At 32.9% G+C, this 19,744-nt stretch overlaps 1 protein-coding gene across 1 annotated transcript; it reads right to left on the bottom strand.

The window, feature by feature from the left end:
• Positions 1-1,688: 1,688 nt before the first annotated feature.
• LOC105792205 (probable copper-transporting ATPase HMA5) lies at positions 1,689-7,607 on the bottom strand. The gene is made up of 3 exons (XM_012620654.2): positions 7,026-7,607; positions 3,265-4,665; positions 1,689-3,185 (listed from the first exon to the last, which is right to left on the bottom strand). Exons 1-3 carry the CDS (start codon positions 7,314-7,316, stop codon positions 1,911-1,913), a joined length of 2,967 nt encoding a protein of 988 aa, XP_012476108.1. The 5' UTR covers positions 7,317-7,607; the 3' UTR covers positions 1,689-1,910.
• Positions 7,608-19,744: the final 12,137 nt, after the last annotated feature.

Below are 19,744 nucleotides of genomic sequence, written 5' to 3'. Positions count from 1 at the left end.
CCCAGAAAAAAGGAAAAGAAAAAAATGCTAGCAGAAAAGAGAGAGAAGAGAATCCGAGGCTTTGGACAAATACAGTATCTCTGGCATTTCATTCCATCCTCCTTTCTATATCTCAGTTTAGAAAAACATAACATGAAAATAGCAAATAACTAAAACATAACTTAGGCAAGGCTCTTTTAAAAATAACTTAAATTTCAGTTTATAAGATAAACTAGGTAAAAGTATTAGGCATCATGTGATTGCATTTCATTTCATCTTACTAAAAAAAAAGTTATTATACATTTTGAAATGTGTAAATTAGTTCCTCTCATAAATTTTATCAATTAAATGATTATGTGGAACGTTAAATTCATGCTGAAAATTATTTTTTATGGGTAAACTATAAAATAGTTACCAAATTATGCCTTTCGTTCTATTTTAGTGACCCAACTATTAATTTTTTTGATTTAATCACTAAGCTTTTGAATAGTAACAAAATTAGCTCTATGATGTTTACGTTCTATCATTTTGATCTTAAATATAAAAATTTAACAAATTTAGCCCTCAATGTTTACAAAATTTTAATTTTAGTTCTAATTCTAAAATTCATTAAATTTGGCCTCAACATTTATAAAATCATCAATTTAGTCCTAACTCTAAAATTTTAAAATATTTTTAAAAATCAATTCATTTTAGCCCTTTATAACCCATCAGCAAATCTATGTGAGATATTAAAATAAAAAAAAAAAGAGTACCATCTTTCAACTCAATTGCAAAAAAACTCTAAAAATTTGAGATAAAGCACAATAATTTAAGATCCAAAAGAAAATAAAGGCATAAAAAACGTTATATGTTCGGGATTATTCAAGACAAGTTCCAAATTAATTGGTTTGGTCTAGTGTGAAGCCTAAGTTATAGTAAAAGAAATTGTTGCAAGTGACTTGAAAGAGGGTACTCTTTTTCTTATTTTAATATCTCACATTGGTTAGCCAATGGGTTATAAAGGGGTAAAATGAAATTTTTAAAAAATATATTTTTTTTAATTTTCACAGTTAGGGCTAAATTGACAGATTTTGTAATATTGAGGCCAAATTCATTTATTTTTTAAAATTAGAACTAAAATGACAAATTTTGTAAACATTGATGGCTAAATTTGTTGAATATTTTATATTTAGGATCAAAATGATAGATGTGTAAATATTGGTGGGCTAAATTTGTTACTAGACCAATAAAAAAACACAAAAGCTTAGAGTGAGTAAGATATTTAATTTGAAAAGTTTAGTGACTAAATCGAAATTAATAGTTGGGTCACCAAAATATAATGAAAGTCGTAATTGAGTGACAATTTTATACTTTACCTATAAAATATTAATTTTCAACATGGATTTAATGTTTCACATCATTATTTAATGATAAAATTTAATGAAGGGTTAATTTGTATGTTTCTAAATGCATAACTACTCATTCACTTATTTTTCAGTAAAGAGTTCAAAATGTAATCCTTCCTAAATTCAATGGATTCCCTCGTACTTTTACTAATAAATTATCAACTCATACACTAATAGAATGTAACGTAATAAACTTCATGCATTAATATATTTATATACTTCTATTACTACTTTAATAATTTAAATATATTTATTAATTATATATTATATCTCACGTACCAGATAAAATTAGTATTATAGAAGAGAAAAAAAAAGAAAGACTTTCATCCTCATGCAAAGCTCGCCTAACTCTGAAATTACAATTATATCCTGAAAGTCATAACATCAAACATATGTACATAACTTGGCAGCCTAGCGAAACCAGTCTTTTCATGATACTTTTATTATTTAGTTTGCCAAATTTCACATCCCTAACTTATACATATACATATATAACAAACCTGCATAGATATATATGTGGATATATAGAACTCCCATCATCTATTACTCAATTTGTATTCCACCAATCTCAAGGTTTTCCAGCTTCTTGGGTCTCTCGTAATTCTTCAACAAGAGTGAGCAGCAAACAACACTAACAGAGGAAGCAGCCATGGCAGCTCCAGCAATCCATGGAGGTAAACGAAATCCAGTTGATGGAAATAGAGCCCCTGCAGCTATTGGAATCCCAAGTATATTATACCCCAATGCCCAAATATAGTTAAGGCGAATACGAGAAAATGTTTTCTTGGAAAGGTGTATGGCTGTGATCACATCCTCTAAGTTACTCTTCATCAGAACTATATCAGCTGCCTCTATTGCAATATCTGTTCCTGCACCGATTGCCATACCGACATCGGCGGCTACAAGTGCCGGCGAATCATTGATGCCATCCCCTACCATTGCCACAGCATAGCCTTCCGCTTGTAGCTCTTTTACTTTCTCTGCTTTTTGTTCAGGTTTAGCTTCTGCAACAACAGTTTCAATGCCAATTTGACTAGCAATGGAACTTGCAGTTCCCCAATTATCACCAGTCACCATGATGCTTCTTACATTCATTGACTTGAGAATTGAAATAACTTCTTGTGCACCTGGTTTCACTGGATCGGATATGGCGAGAACTCCCGTTACTTCACCGTCTATCGATACTAAAATGCCGGTTTGAGCCATCAATTCGGTTTCGGTTAACATGTCTTGAGCATCAACTGGAATAACAATGTTGTTTTCCAACATTAAGCTCTTGTTTCCCACAATTACTTCCTTGTTCCTAACAATGGCTTTCACTCCATGTCCTGTTATAGAGACGAAGTCACGTGCTTCTGGCCATGCAGGGTTCTCTTCATCTTCTCTGAACTTCTTGGCGTACTCGATAATGGCTTTGGCTAAGGGATGCTCACTGTTTACCTCAGTTGCGGCAACAAGCTCGTAGAATTCATGTAACACCATGTTTTTCAACAGTCTTGTGTTAACAACGACCGGCTTTCCGACCGTGAGAGTTCCTGTCTTGTCGAATACAATGCAATTTACCTTATGTGCACCTTCCAATGCTTGACCACCTTTGATTAATACACCTAGAGATGCACCGACACCGGTACCGACCATAACAGCAGTAGGGGTTGCAAGCCCCAAGGCACATGGACAAGCTATGACCATCACTGAGATTCCAAACTGAAGTGCCAGCTCGAAACTATCCATTGAAGATGGTATCCATGATTCAGGGTAACCATGGAGCTTTCCAGCTAAAAACCATGCAAGCCACGTTGAAAACGAAAGCATGATCACCTGTTGAAGACAACAACAAGAACAAGTAGCTTAAAACCAACTTTATGGAAACAATCCTAAAAGGACTCTCTTTACTTACCAGAGGCACGAAATATTTGGAAATACGATCAGCAAACTTCTGTACAGGAGCTTTGGCCATTTGAGCAGATTCAACAAGACGAACAATCTGTGCAAGTGCACTTTCTGAACCAACCTTTGTTGCTTTAATATGCAATACTCCATTCTCATTAACCGTACCTCCGATAACCGTATCGCCTTTCCTTTTTGCCACCGGTCGTGCTTCTCCGGTTATCATGCTTTCGTTTATATGACTTTGTCCCCACAAAACAAAACCATCTGAAGCTACTTTTGCACCAGGTATGATTTTGATAATATCATTCTTTTGTATCAATCGACTATCGATTTCTTCTTCACTTATCACATTCCCTTCTTCATCTAAACTCAACAATATTGCTGTCTCAGGTGCAAGGTTCATAAGCTTAGCAATGGCTTCTGATGTTTTTCCTTTAGCTAGAACCTCAAGATACTTACCAAGTAAAATGAATGAGATAAGCATTGCACTTGTTTCAAAAAAATCAGTACCTTCAAAATCTGGAGAAGAAGCAGCTCTTATCACAGTGTATACAGAATAAAAGTAAGCTGCATTAGTCCCCAATGCGATTAAAACATCCATATTTGCAGACCCATGGCGTAATGCTTTATAAGAACCGGTGTAAAAGCGTCTCCCTATTATGAACTGAACCGGAGTTGATAGTACCCATCTTATGACTTCACCTATAGTTAACATATTCACTACTTTGGTGTCCAATCCATGTTTGATTCCAGGGATATACATGAAAACCATGGAGGTTAAAAATACAGGAGTAGTGAAAATCAAGCTCCATAGGAAGGATCTGAAGTACTGCTTAATTTCTTCCTTTCTATGAGATTCCCTTCCAGCACCTTCGCCTTCGGGATATATCGTTGCCTTAAAACGCCTACTACTACCTGTTGAATCTATTACTTTGATGAAGTTTCTTGGTCCTGTCATATCTGGTTTGTATGAGACTGCAATTTTTTTGAGTTCAGGGGATGTTTGTACAGCTTGAACACCAGGGAGTGCTTGAAGGGAATTTTCAAGCATTCTCATCGAGTTAACCGTCCTTACACCGTCGATACGGAGATTGATCTTGCTCATGTCTTCTCCAGTACTAACAAGTACGGCTCCGAATCCGGTCTCTTCTATTTTCTGCATGAGTTGATTGTAGGTTATGATTTTGGGATCATGATGAATCTGTGCTTCTTCGGTTGCTAAAGCCACTTGGACCTTTTGCACACCGGGAACTGGCTGCAAAGCATTTTCAAGAGTGGTGGAACAAGAAGTGCATGTCATTCCGTTGATCCGAATCCGGCAGACTTGAACGGATTTATCGTCGGTCTCGTCTTGAATCAATGCAGCTTGAAATCCAGCATCTTCAATGGCCTCAAGAATGCTCTCTTCCTATAAATGTTTAATATTTTAAAACCTTGTTCAACATAAAAAAAACAAAAGAACAAGACAGATTCAAGTCCAACATGCATCTAATAAGTTAGGAGCTAAATCCTGCACCTTTTAATAGAACTGCAAGAACAATTAGTGGGATACATTTTTAAGCTCTACTTCATTCACTTAACGTCATCAAGTAACATCTTTTTGCATCTGTAACAATGGGCAAAGCTGTAGCAAAACTTTCAGTCCAACCCTATTAGTCATTTGGAAATTACCATCCAACAGTAAACAACATCAAGCATAGTTCTTGACGTACTAGTATATTTTTTTTCCAATAGTTTTCCCTCACTTAAAAGTTAAATATCATATCTATACATAGTATATTTAAGCTTGTAACAGAGTTAATTGCACAAATTAATCCATCATCAATTCAATTAAAAGTTATTAAAAATATTATTATTTTTAAAAATATACGAAATATTAGTATAATGTTTCTTTTGTTTTGTGTTTTTATATTTTATATAAAAATCTCATATAAAAATAATTTGAAATATTATATTTATAGTTATTATATAATAACTATTATATATATTTATAGTTAAATATATATATTTAAGCTCTTAACAGAGTTAGTGACACGAATAAACTCAACATCAACTCAATTGAAAATTATTAAAGAAAATATTCATTTAAAAATAATAGAAATTAGATGCTACTCTTTTTATATTTTTATATAAAAACTTAATATAAAAACAATTTAACCTAGAAAAAACCTAAACATGGTGAGACATAAACCTAGAACTCTTAATATCTGATTAATATTTTTATATATAATTTTATAAATATATTTTTACATAATTTTTTTGCTCGCATAATGAATATATTGTAATCTAATATATAGTTAAATGGTTGGTCCTACTTTTCAAAGTTAATAATAAAAGTTTAATGATGATGTATTTGATGAAATTAATAGTTGGTGCTTTTATATTCTCAATATCTTTTAACTCCAATCAACTCAAGATATGTCTAATCAAATATAAAGAAGGATTGTTCTTAATGTATAGAAGGATTAGTCACTAGGCTCATTCCACTAAATGCATTGAGAAACCAAAAAATAAATTTTAATTTTTTGGCATAATAATTAATTTAGCTCTTAATGTTTATATATATATTTTTTATCAATTTAACTCTTATTTTTAACTAAATTTGACCTCGATCTTTTAAAAGAATCATATTCAACCATTAACCTTTTTTTTTTTTTAATTATGAAATTTTTATGACTTAAAATTTGAAGGGTGGTAGTAGAGGACAGACTTGGGATTTAAGTATATAAACGTAAGGTGGGGAGTCATGGTTCACGACCATGCTGGCCCCATTCACAAAAACAAATTGCAGCAACCTGTAGATTTGTAGGTAAAGCATCAATGGAAGTCAAAATGGAAAGGGTTCATAGTCATGCCTACTTTAAGTTGTTTTTTCATTATCCTCCCCAAGCAAAGGTAAGTGGGAATAAAGGCAATAAAGTCAAACTTGTAAAAGCAGAGAACCAAATATGGTTTTTTGTTGCTTAGTGAAAACAATTCATTTCACTGCACAAACAAACAAAAAACCCATTAAAGTTTTAGGTAAACTACTAAATTTTTAATAATTTTATGTTTTAGTTATTTAATTTTAAAATGTGATAAAAAAATATCTGTAATTAATTGAAGTATGTTTTTATAAAATTAATATTGAATAATTTGAAAATTTTTATTTAAATCACTAAACTGGTAAGTTTTATTTTTAAAATTTAACTAGTGAGCTTGAAGTGACGATTTAATGATCGGTACAATAGATTAGTACCCATCAATGAGTAGAAGAACATATCTTAGATTCAAGTCGATTTGACGGTTAGTGTTGAAGATCGAAGGAGAATGTTGTTTGAATTTTGGTTCATAGATTTGTGACATTTAAAGTTGTTTCATAAAATATATATATATAGAAGAGAAAGGGAATTAGAACTTTGATTGGTGTAGACGATGTGAACAGAAAATGTCATGCAGTAGCACCTTTAATAGTCCGCTTATTTAAATGAAAATTTTCAAATAGTTTAATGACCAATTTGTAACTTTTTAAAATTAAATGATCAAAATATAAACTTATTAATAGTTTAGTGACCTTAAGTGTAGTTTACCTAAAGTTTAGTTATCTAATCCATTTACTCCTTAGATAAGAACAAAATTTGAGTTGATTTCTTCAAAAGTTTTGAAATTTTTATGAAGATCAAAATTCCCAAATCAAGCATCAAACTTTTCTCCATCTGTTCATCTAAAAAACAACCGAAAATTTTTCAAGAAATGAGAAACGAAGAACCTAAAAAAAGAAAAACTTACGTTAACAAAACTTGGGTAGAACATGACTTGCGCCTTGTTGTTCAAAACATCAACAACAGCTTCCTTAATTCCCGGAAGCCTCTTAACAGCCTTCTCGACGGAGCCAGCGCAGGCTGAACATGTCATCCCCATCACTGAAAACATGGCTTTCGCCTCTGATCCCTGCAAGCTCGTTTCTTGTGCCGTAATCCCTTTCGGGTATTTGGGCATCGATGGATAATGAGGCCTTGGTGACAAATCCCCATAACTCTCCTTCCTTATGCATGCCAAAGCTAACAACTTCGTCCCCATCTTCAAACTTCTTGCCCCTTAATTATACTGTAAAAGAAATAGGGTTACGTAGTTTTATCAGTTTAAAGGAGAGAAAAAAAAAGAGGATTCGTGGATGATTTAATTTTGACTATAGACAAGTGGAGGTTGAAACGGAGGGGCCAAGCAATATGAATATAAACAAAATTTTATAGAGGAAGGGTAGATGGTGTGTCCCCTCAAATAAGGTCAGTTGGCCATGAGTATGCTTGAGGTATGTTCTACCATATTTAGGGAAAAAAACGAAAGCTAAGAAAGGCTTTTTAAAAGAACTTTGTTTCCTTATAGTGTTTCTTAACCTCATACGTCAAAGTCTAGTTCACGAGGTTTAGCCATCTTTGGGGTTAACTTTTCTTTTTAGTTACAAAAATACTATACGTATTAATTAAACTAAATCCTTAATTCCAGGGAATTAACGTATACAAGAAACTAATGTGCCGGTATGACGCAAAAAAGAAAGTAATATCTTGTAATCCAAAATGGAAATGAAGAACTTCTTGGTTTATGTTATGAATGCTTAGAATTTTCTAGGAAAATGGTAAGAAAATAGAAAAGGGAGTTTACGTGAAATATATAGAGACTCCTCAACTGTTTTCTTCAGCTGCAAGAAATAGCCATGTATGTATATATATAGTTGCTTGAACCGCCAAAACTCCAGCTTAAAATGAATATAAAAGTGGCGGAAAGTTGGCTACTTACGCAGTTTATATAAATATATATACACTAACCTTATCTTGGGTTATGATACCTTCCCAAACGTGGTTGACTTTCTGTATAAAAATAAAAATAGAATCTTTGATTTAAGATCCCAAATTTTGACCTGGGCCGGCTATCCAGGTGTTTAGTGTTTTTTTTCACTGCTCAACCATAGTTAATTACGTGATTGCTGAATTCACCATTTCTTGAATTAATGTCATTCTCAAAGTCCAAGTTGATCAGGTTTTGCAAAGATAGAATATTGTGCTTATCTGATCAAAACAAAATAAAAATCAATTTAATAAACTCATCGATTGGTCACTATGTTATAATCAACATAGCCAATTTCATCTCCTTTTCTTACTCTTAATTCACATGATTTGTGGTTTCGCAATAACAAGAGTAAGATTTTAATTATAATTTTTCATCTCCTTTTCTTACTCTTAAATTATAATTATAATTTAAGGGATAAAGTACAATTTTACTGCATATAAATTTATAATTTCTCTATTTATAAGAAGACTAAATTGATTTTTATTATTATATGTAACATATATTTATATGGAAATCAAACGTGAATTTAGTTAAAATAGTAAAATTGAGGACAGAGAAATAAAATTGCATAAACAAATATAAATTACATAAAAAAATAAAATTGCACCCAATTTTAGTGTGTACATTGTTATATTAATGATTCTTTTAAGTCAAATCATATTCTTTTAAATTTATTTGATATGAAAAATAAAAATATTTTTATAATTATATTTATTACTTTACAAGTGGAATGAACACTTTAATAATATCTCAACCAAGTTAATTTTTGGTTGACTGTAGTATTGTTAAGATATTATGTTTTAAGAATATCTAAATATATTGTATATATTTTAGGCATATATTTAAAAATATATTTAGGAATATATTATATATCTTTCCTATTCCTACGTGACTACTATTGTATAAATATTATATATGTATACTCTTGAGGTTTATCAATAAGATCAAAAGGGATTACCCTATTTTTTTCATGGTATCAAGAGCTTAGGTTCTCCTTTTATTTTTTTTCTCCAAGCCATTTGCTTCTTATTTTTTATTTTGCCCAGCGACGTGGCAGTGTTAGCCTCTAGGTTGACTATTGCCCACCTTTTTCTTTGGCCAAGTCGAGGCATCATACTCAATCCATTCTAAGCCGTTGATTACTTTGTTGACTAAACTCTTTTAGTCCTATTTCTAGCTTTGTCCTTTGTTTCCCATGCTTTGGATGCCTATTACTTCAAGCCATATTCATGTTTCTCAGTTTAACACAATTTTTTTCATCGTTCTTAATGGCTAACCGCGATTCTACTTCTCCACTACCACCACATAAAATTGAACCTAACTCTCCATTTTTTTCTCGGGTCCTCAAGATCGACCGGTGATTTTATTACTCCTATTCGATTAAAACTTGATAATTTTAATGATTGAGCTTATGTTATTTGCGTCACTCTATCTTCTCGGCACAAATTTGGATTTCTTGATGGTATCATTACAGATCTTGTTCCCCCTTGCTCAAAGGATGATTGGGTTACCATTCATTGTATGCTTGTGTTTTGGATTCCCAATACTATTGATTCTGAGAATCCTATATTTCATGAGCAAACTAAACATATTGAAGTAGACTGTCACCTTGTTAGGAATGCAATCCAAGATGGGTTGATTGCACCTTCTTATGTTCCAACCTCCGTTTAGTTGGCTGACATTTTTACAAGGTGCTTGGTAAACCATAATTTGAATACTTTCTCAACAAGTTGGGCATTTATGATCTGCATGCTCTAACTTGAGGGGGTATTAGGATATTGTTATGGGATATTATTTTTAGGAATATCTAAACATATAGTATATCTTTTAAGCATATATCACGACTACTGTTGTATAAATATGATGCCTACTCTTGAGGTTTATCAATAAGATTAAATATAAATAAATAGATAGCTATACTAAATTATCATAAACTGATTGGGATCGTTAATTATCACGGATTTCATGAATGGAAAAATGATTTATCTAACTTTCTCAAACGAAAGCTTAATTATAACCAACTTAGGTGAAAACACTAAACGAATGACATCAATTTTAGGGTTTTTTATAATATATTTACAATTAATTCAAAAGCAAACTATTATCAATTTAGCCATCACAATAAGATAACTCTTATGATTTGGTCCTATAAAATGAATTTTGAATGAACGCTGAATGCTACTAAGCCAATAGGTGGGGTTTGAAGTTTTGTTAATTATAGATCAACTTTGTCATCCTTTCAAAGTAATACTCAATTATTAGATATTTGTAGATTTGAGAAATGTAAGCAAATATATTTATTATGTTTTGGAATTATTGGACCCTAACTATAAATCCATCAAATATTTTGGTACAATAATCCAAGGTGACGAAGTGAAAATGATGACCAAGTTCATGAAATTTCAGCAGAGGTATTAAAATTACTCGTCTATTACGTTTTCACTGAGATCAGTTCCAGTCAGCACAACAACGATAATTAAATTAATTTAAAACATTATATCATATTTTAATTCATCACTTTATTGTGGTTCAATTTTAGGTTTAAAGGATAAATATTAAAATTAGACATGAATTTTGATTTTGTATGATTTTATATATGTAATTTCGATTTCATTCAATTTTAAAAATTACTTACGACGTTATCCAATTAGCCCTACATGTACAAACAAGTATATTATTCAATATGAAAATAAATGTATGTATTCATTTCTTTAAATGTGTATAAGTGATGTATACATATGAATGGCAATACAAGGTTCATATGTATAATTGCACTAAATAAAAGTTCATATATCGAAACAAAATTCATTTATAAATTTGATATTTATCCTAGATTTAATTAGTATATTTTATGTATTTTCACAAAATTTGATTTTAGAGAATTTGAAAATACCACTCTTCTTTTAGATTTTTTAAAAATAATAATAGAGTAATTAACAATTACAAAAAGAAAAAGTAAACTAATTACAAATTTCATCAGCAGCTTTAATAAATTATACATAAGTGTATAGGAAAAATATTAAAATTTTCATACACCAAAAAAGCAATTTACAGGAATTGAAAAAATGACGAACTCAGCTGCAGATTATTGGATTGTCAAGATGGTGTCCATGGAAATCGAGGGAGTTAATGTTTGGCATTTACTCGGACGAATCTTTTAGATTGTATTAGCGTAGCTTTATTTTTTCAAAAAACAAAATCGATGAACCCGCATGCAAAACCCTATTTAAAAGAAAGAATATTCAGTTACGTAAGTTTAGCTTAAATAAATAAATAAATAAAAACACAAGACATTTCATAATAATTAAAATCTTTTCTAATTACCAAATCAACATTGACCCTAATATTATTTTATGAAAAATTAATAATTTTAATTCCCAAAATATATTTTTTTGTTGTCTTAATTGCTCGTACTTTTGTAGAAAAGTTGCGTCGTGCAATAGTTATCATAGCGAGGTAATGAACGTTTGATTAAACGACTTTTGAAAACAAGACAAAACTTTCAGAGTCTGGTGATAGTAATTTTCGTAAAAAATTATCTGACGACTAATTGGGCCATCTGCCAACTCAAATGTATTACTGCATTCCAACAATTCATTGGTTTTATATGTTTATTGGTAAAATAAGTCTTAGAATTTTAAAAAAAATTAATTAAATCATTTTGAATTTTTTGCAAGCCTCTAAACCAATAAAATTGATCAAATACGTCATTTTACTGCCAATAACTATTAGTATTTAATGGCGATACTGATCTGGCTATTAACAAACCACGTCAGCAAAAATAAAAATAAAAATAAAAGTTGTTTCTTAAAAACTCTCTTGTTATCTAACCCTGGAGAGTGGGGATTCACATCCTCCTACGACCCATCATTCCCCACGAAATCTAAGTAGTCAAAGAAGTTTGCAAGCCAAGTAACCCAATATAAACTCCTCGAGTCCCTACCTAACCTTGGAAGGTGGTGCCTTGCATCCTCACATGGCCCTTCATCCCTAAGAAGTTTGAGTAGTTCTAGAAGTTTGCAAGCCAATTAACCTCGAGAGTAAGCTCCTCAAGCCTCTAAGGTAACCCCAAGTTAGGCTCCTTAAGCCTTTTTAGGCCCCTTGTCACTTGTTATGAGTATTTCATCAGTAGCTTTATTGATAAAGTTAGTTAAAAGAGTTAGTTAGTAGTTAAACACAGTTAGTTAATAGTTAGTTCTTATATGCTTTTATTAAATACTCAGTTGGTAACTCTCAATACTTTAATGAAGTTAGAAATGTTTTCATAGCTTCTTTATCGTTGATTTCAACATGGTATCAAGAGCTAAGGCTTTCTTGGTACCTGTGGTTGATACGCCTCGACATTCTTCCAACACTGGGGAAGCAGTTCATTTGCAGGGTCAAGGTAGTGTTGCTTTACAGACAGTCCATTATTTCTCCAAGCATGACACCATCAAACTCGATGAGCACAATTTTCTCTTATGGAAACATCAACTCTTATTGATTATTGAAGGATACGATCTTGAAGGATTTGTGTTAGGTACCATTCTTGTCCCTTCTCCTCTCATCACTGCGAACGAGGGTCAGTTAGTTAATAACCCTGCATTTCTTGTTCATAAGAAGCAAGGCAAGTTTCTAGCCTCTTGGCTACTATCTACGGTCACAAATGATATCTTGGTACATCTCACAACGGGCAAGACTAGTTTTAAAATCTGGACGATCATTGAAAGAAGATTTGGTGCCAAATCCAATAAAAATTATCGAGTATGCGCCATGCTCTATACTCACTCAAGAAAGTAAATCTTACCATTAATGAGTATTTGTCCAAAGTAAAAAGTCTGAGTGACAATCTAATTGCAGCTGGTAGTTTGGTTACTAAACAAGAACAAGTGAGCATCATCTTGGCTGGTCTTTCTATAGAATATAAGTTAATTCGTGTGATCGCCTCTACTACTCCTATGTCTCTTGACTTGTTGACTGAAATGCTTCTTGATTGTGAAGCACGACAGATGGCTTTGCTGACAGAAGTTCCTTTACAAGCCAATTTGGCATCTCACTAAAAACATGATACCGTCAACAGCTCGAAACATACTGCAGACTCCAACAGCTATTCTCAGAAGTTTAAGCAATGACACATAGGGTAAGGACAAGGCTGGTCTTATAACACCCCTAACCCTTATCCGTCATTGAAACAAGGTTACAGAGCATTACCGAACTTTACAAATTAAATACGGGCATTTCACAACCTTTGTTACACATATTAAGAATCAATCATATAACACCCATATTGTCCCTTAGATGGACCCTCGAAGCCCTAATATTCACCTTAGATGTGAATCGGGACTAAACCAGGTACTCAAAGAATTTTTCCTAAAATCTCAAAAATTTTCTTAGAAGTAGGGGACACACGCCCGTGTGGCTAGCTGTGTGGCTCACACGACCAGGAGAAACGCCAGTGTCTTAGGCCATGTGGGCATTCGATATGAGGTACACAGTCTTGTCCCAACCCATGTCCTTACCGTGTAACTCTCTGACTTGAGTCACACAGTCACACACCTGTGTGCTAGGCCATGTGCAAGGTGGATGGGTCACACGGCCAAGCTACAAGTCCGTGTGCTAGGCCGTGTGTAAAAACTTGGGCATTCTGCTTGAAATTTTAAGATGCAGGGGACACACGGCCAGACCACACGCCTATGTGTAAGGCCGTGTGTCACACACGACTGAGACACACACGCATGTGGACGAAAATAGGTCATTTTAATGCCATTTTTCTTACCCATTTTGACATTAATCTGCACTCAACATTCACATACACCAATATATCCCTACCAAGCAATTAATACAAGCTAAAACGTGTTCTCAACATGACATAACATCACAAATATTTCAATTACTTATACTTACCTATTTAACTCATTTCATTGATTTATCAAACTCTACTACTAATTATATACATACAAACGTTTAAGATTCACAACCACAATTCAAACTATTTCATTGCCAAACCAACCCTATACATGTCATATAAACCAAAATTTACATTATAAAAACTACCGGACTAAACTAGATAGTGTAGCTTGATGTGTTGGTCTGATCTCTCGATTATACGTTAATTTACAAAAATATTAAGCAACACGAGTAAGCTTAATGTAGCTTAGTAAGTTCAATAAGTTAAATATTGATCTTACCGAACTTAATATAATAAATTAAATTGTAAATAAATCATACATTTTTCCCTATCAAATACAATATAATCAATAAACACACTTCCTTCAGATCAATATCAATAATAATCTATAAATCTTTCAATTCAATCGCATAAGTCTTTTACCATTTCTTATTGAATCGAAGAACAACTTATGGATATGAGTACATAGTTCTTTTTGTGCCATAGTCCAACTATGATCTTAAACATGCATTGTCATGGCCCTGCCATGGTCTTACATTTGTAGTGTCATAACCCAGTTATGGTCTTATCATCAAAATGCCATAACCCAACTATGGTCTTACACATGTATATATACTGCCACGGTCCAACCATGGTCTTACGTTCAAGGTGCCATAACCCAGTTATGTTCTTTTCATTAAAATGCCATAGCCAGCTATGGTCTTAGATTTAAACATTGCCATGGTCCAACCATGGTCTTATCCATCAATTCATTCTTTTCCATAGAACGATCGTACCCAATCCTATGTTCTACTCATTTTAAACATTCAATTTAATTTTCATACTTTTACAATAATCTTAATTTCAACAAAAAAATATGAATAAATATATTATAAAATTCCTAAATTAACAAATAATCATGAAATTTTAATCATATGAACTTACCTGGGTTAGATTGTAAAATTAGTAATAGTTCAGATACTACTCGGCTAATTTCTCTTTTTCTCGTTGATCTACGAGCTCTTGATCTAGAATGTAAAATTTTTCATTCATTACCATATATTTCAATTTCAGTCCACTTCACAATTTATACCCTTCAAATTTCAAAATTACACAATTACCCCAACTTTAACAGTTTTTACAATTTAGTCCCTCACCAATTATCTCGTCAATTGAGCTAATGTTTCTCAATTGACAATTTATCTAATTATTTTAGGTTATCTTACAGCCTTTGATACATATAAATTTAATAGCAAACCCTAATTCTTTAGTTCTTCACAATTTAGTCCTAAAATCAATTTCTATTGTAATCACTTGATAAAATCATCATATAACAAAATTACAACTTCAATTCCATGTTAATTCTTCATAAACATTCAACACTCATCCATGGTAACTTTCAAAATTACCCATAAAACCATAAACTGATGAAATAGATTGTAGGACCTAGTTGTAAAAGTTTTTAAAACACAAATTTTAAGAAAAGAGTAAGAATTGAACTCACATGTAGCAAAATATGAAAACCAGCTTCTTAAGGGTTCTTTAATGGTGTTTTTGGCTGAGAATTATGAAGAAATGTCTAGATATTCAATTAAATCCTATTTTTAACTATTAAGTTTTATTTAATTTCCAATTTTACCCCTTGTTCACACTAATTTCTTGATTTTTCTACACTCATGTCGTCCAGCCTCTTATATGAGGCTTATTTACCCTTCAAGTCCTTCCTCATTTAACATTTAGGCTATTTTATCACTTTGGAAAGTTTTGGACCTTTTTCAATTTAGTCATTTTTAATTAATTAACTATCAAAACGTTAAAATTTGCTAACGAAACCTTAATACTAACTTAATGACACTCTATAATATTTATAAAAATATTTATGACCCAGTTTATGAAATCGAGGTCTCAATACCTCGTTTTTGGAACTACTTAACCTAATAAATTCTTTTAAAACACAAATCACTAATTCAAAAATCCTTTTAAAATCACACTTAACTCATAAATAATGAATAATAAAATTTTTGAACTCACTCTTCGGGTTTAGTGGTCTCGAACCACTATTTCTGACACCACTAAAAATTGAGCTGTTACAGGTCTCGTAGCATGGCTCGTGGTAATGGTTGGAGTTTGTCACGCTTTAAACCGCAGTGCCAATTATATGGCAAAATTGTCCATGTGGTTCAAACTTGTTATCACAGATTTGATGAAAAATTTTTTGGTGTTGGTCTCAGCCATTTGATGATAGTCAATTATCATCAACTCAATGGGTAAAGTTACTCCTTTCCTGCACCTCTTTGCTTTTCTATGTCCCACTGTTGTAATTCACTTTCACAGACACATTCTTCATCCCATCAGCCACCTCCTTGAGCCTCTTCTTCTGCACTACCTGATCAGACCTGGTATCTTGACTCTAGGGCTACAAACCACATTACTTCTGACATGGCTAGTCTTACATATGTTTTTCCCTATACAGCTACAGGTCAGGTGTCTATGGGAAATGGTGACTTTTTTTCTATAGCTAACATGGGCTCTTCTACTTTATTGACTGGTCCTAGGCTTTTGCACCTTATGAATGTTCTACATGTTCTTACTGTGTGTAAGAATTTGCTGTCTGTAGGTCAGTTTGTAAGGGATAATGTAGTTTATTTTTAGTGTCACCCATATTTATGTTTTGTGAAGGATTATTCAGACAGGGAAAACTCTTCTAGTGGGCCACATGCATAATGGACTTTACAGGTTTGATGTTTCTCGTGTTGTTTCCAACAAACCTATTGCTGCTCAACAATCAAGCTCAGCACTTATATGCAATGCTCAACTTTCCTCTTCTCTTACGTTATGGCATAACAGGCTTGGCCATTCTTGTAATAACACTCTTGTTCATGTTTGGTGAGATTGTAATGTTTCTTTCAAACACAACTGTTTACCTCATATATCTTCAACTTGTCAAATGCGCAAAGCTCACAAGTAGCCTTTCAACTCTTCACAAAATAGTGTATTCTTTGCCTTTTGAACTCGTTGTGGCTGATGTTTCGAGACCAGCACATGTACAATCAAATGGTTTCTCTTATTGTGTTTCTGTTGTTAATATGCATAGCAAATATACCTGGTTGTACTTTCTCAAGACTAAGTCTAAGGTTTTCAAGTGTTTTCTTCATTTCTAGTGAATGGTACAAGTTCAATTTGGTTGTTCCATAAAAATGCTTCAGAGTGACTGGGGGAGTATCGATGTCTGTCCAATGAGCTCTCTAGGCTTGGCATCCAGCATAGGGTCACGTGTCCTCATACCTCAGACCAGAATAGTGTGGCTAAAAGAAAGCATAGACAGACAGTTGACATGGGATTGACTCTCTTGGCCCAGGCATCTATACCTTTGGAATTCCGGTCATCTGCGTTTGCTCATGTTGTTCATTTGATCAACAGATTACCTACTCACATTCTACAAAAGAGTAGCCTTTGTGAGAAACTTTACAAAGTTAAACCTTCTTATTCCTAACTAAAGGTGTTTGGTTGTGCTTATTTCCCTTATTTGAGGCCATTTCACCAACACAAAATTCAATTTCGATCCAAACGATATGTCTTTCTTGGAATTGGTACTAATAAAAAAGGCTATAAGTGTCTTGATGAAGATGGTCGAATTTTTGTATCTCGACATGTTATTTTTTATGAATCTTAGTTTCGTTTTCAGCATGGTTTCTCTTCACAGTCTACCTTGGACTCTATTAGGTCTATCCATCAATGGTCCTACATTCCTATGGTTACAACTACTGCCCCTCCAGCTCATCCCTCTACTTCTTCATCAGGGCCAACTAGAACTTCTCCTGTGGCAGGTTCCTGTCAAGCTTCCTCTAACAGAGTTCTCCTATTGGTCGCTCTTCTTCTACAAGTCAACAAGCAAAATCCTCAACTGTAGCTTGTGTGCCTACCTCCTGTAATCAGTCTGATAATCCTGAAAGGTCCACTACCTTTGTGAATTCTCATCCTATGCAAACTCGGTCAAAGGGTGGCATTTTAAAACCTAAGGTGTTCTTCTTTGTTTTGATTAAGAAGGAGACCACATCCATTACAGAAGCATTTCAGAGTCCTGGCTGGACAGTAACTGCACAAACAGAGTATAATGCCTTACTTTCCAATCACACTTGGGATCTTATGCGCTTACCTGTAGGTCGTAGGGCAGTAGAGTGCAAATGGATTTTTAAAATCAAAAGAAATATTGATGGTTCTGTGGCTAGATGCAAAGGCATGTTGGTGGTTAAAAGTTACTTTCAAGAGGTAGGTATTCATTTTTAGGAGACATTTAGTCCTGTGGTCAAACCAACAACGATTAAAGTGGTTCTGACATTGGCTGTGTCCTTGGGATGGTCTCTCAGGCAAGTAGGCATTAATAATACCTTCTTGAATGGTGATTTGCATAAGGAAATTTATATGGTGCAACCACCAGGTTTTGAACAATAAGGGAATAATGGCCAACAACTGGTATGCAAGTTGGGAAAGGCTTTGTATGGCCTTAAGCAAGCACCTCAGGCTTAGTTTCACAAGCTGAAGGAGTTTCTCTTAGCTACTAAATTTGAAGTATCAAAAGCTTACAACTCTCTTTTTATTCATCGATCGAGGTCTCAGTTGCTATATGTTCTGGTATACGTGGATGACATTATTCTCACTGAGACCGACTCTCGAGCCATAGATCAGTTTGTTAAAGAACTCGATGTTCAGTTCTCTTTGAAAGACTTGGGGAAGTTAAGTTACTTTCTGGGCATTGAAGTCAACTACACTCAAGATGGTATTTTTCTTAGCCAAAAGAAGTACATACTTGATCTACTTCGAAGGGCCTCAATTGAAAGGTTGAATGGCTCTCCTACACCAATGGTAACCACTTGTCATTTATCATCTCATGTAGGCAGTCTTGTTAAAGATGTAATACCCCCTAACCCCAAACCGTCGCCAGAACAGGGTTATGAGGCATTACCGAACATATCAAACAATTTACAAGTAATTCTTAAATAAATAACCAACATATTAAAAAATCATTAATTCATATAAATTTTACTAATTGATTTCATTCGTTCTTTTTTAATAAAAATTTCGGCAGCATTTCTGCTTATTTTTACATAAAACACCCTGCAAAATTTCAAAACATAACCAACCCAATTCCAATATTTCAACCAAGGCATTTATATACTTAAATCTTACTTGACATATTGACATAATAACTTAATTAATAAAAATCCTATCATCATTTCTAATTAATACATAAAACTAATCTAGCCATTTCAATTTGATACCAATGCCATAAAAGGATTTCTACCATTTTACTAATATAATCATCAAAACATATAATATCTTACTTTACAACAAACTATATAACATACCAAAATAACTATTATAATTCTTATATACATGCCGCTTTCTCTTAAAGAAAGAAAACATCACCAAAACTTTTATGTCGGAGTCGGGATTGTCCTGGATGCTGAACTGAGACTCTGACCCCTTTTTTTTTCTTTTCAACCTGCGCATGGAAACAACCGTACGCTGAGTATTTTATACTCAGTGGTATTACCATAATTCAAATTATAATAGCAATAAAGAATTATAATTACCAAGCATGTAACTATCCGATTTCTTAAATATCAATTAATTTATAAACTTTCATTATTTAACAATTACAATACAATTTTTCTTTAGCTAATTTTCGATCTCAATCACATATCACATCTAACAATTTCAATCACAACATAAGCATTAATTTCATGCCTTTCATTTTCAATATCAATTTCAATTCGAAATTTTAAATTTTCTC

This window comes from Gossypium raimondii, chromosome 8 (genome assembly GCF_025698545.1).
Source record: "Gossypium raimondii isolate GPD5lz chromosome 8, ASM2569854v1, whole genome shotgun sequence".
Classification (NCBI taxonomy): Eukaryota; Viridiplantae; Streptophyta; class Magnoliopsida; order Malvales; family Malvaceae; genus Gossypium; species Gossypium raimondii.
Note: the sequence above shows the minus strand (reverse complement) of the source record. Positions and strands in the feature narration are given on the sequence as shown.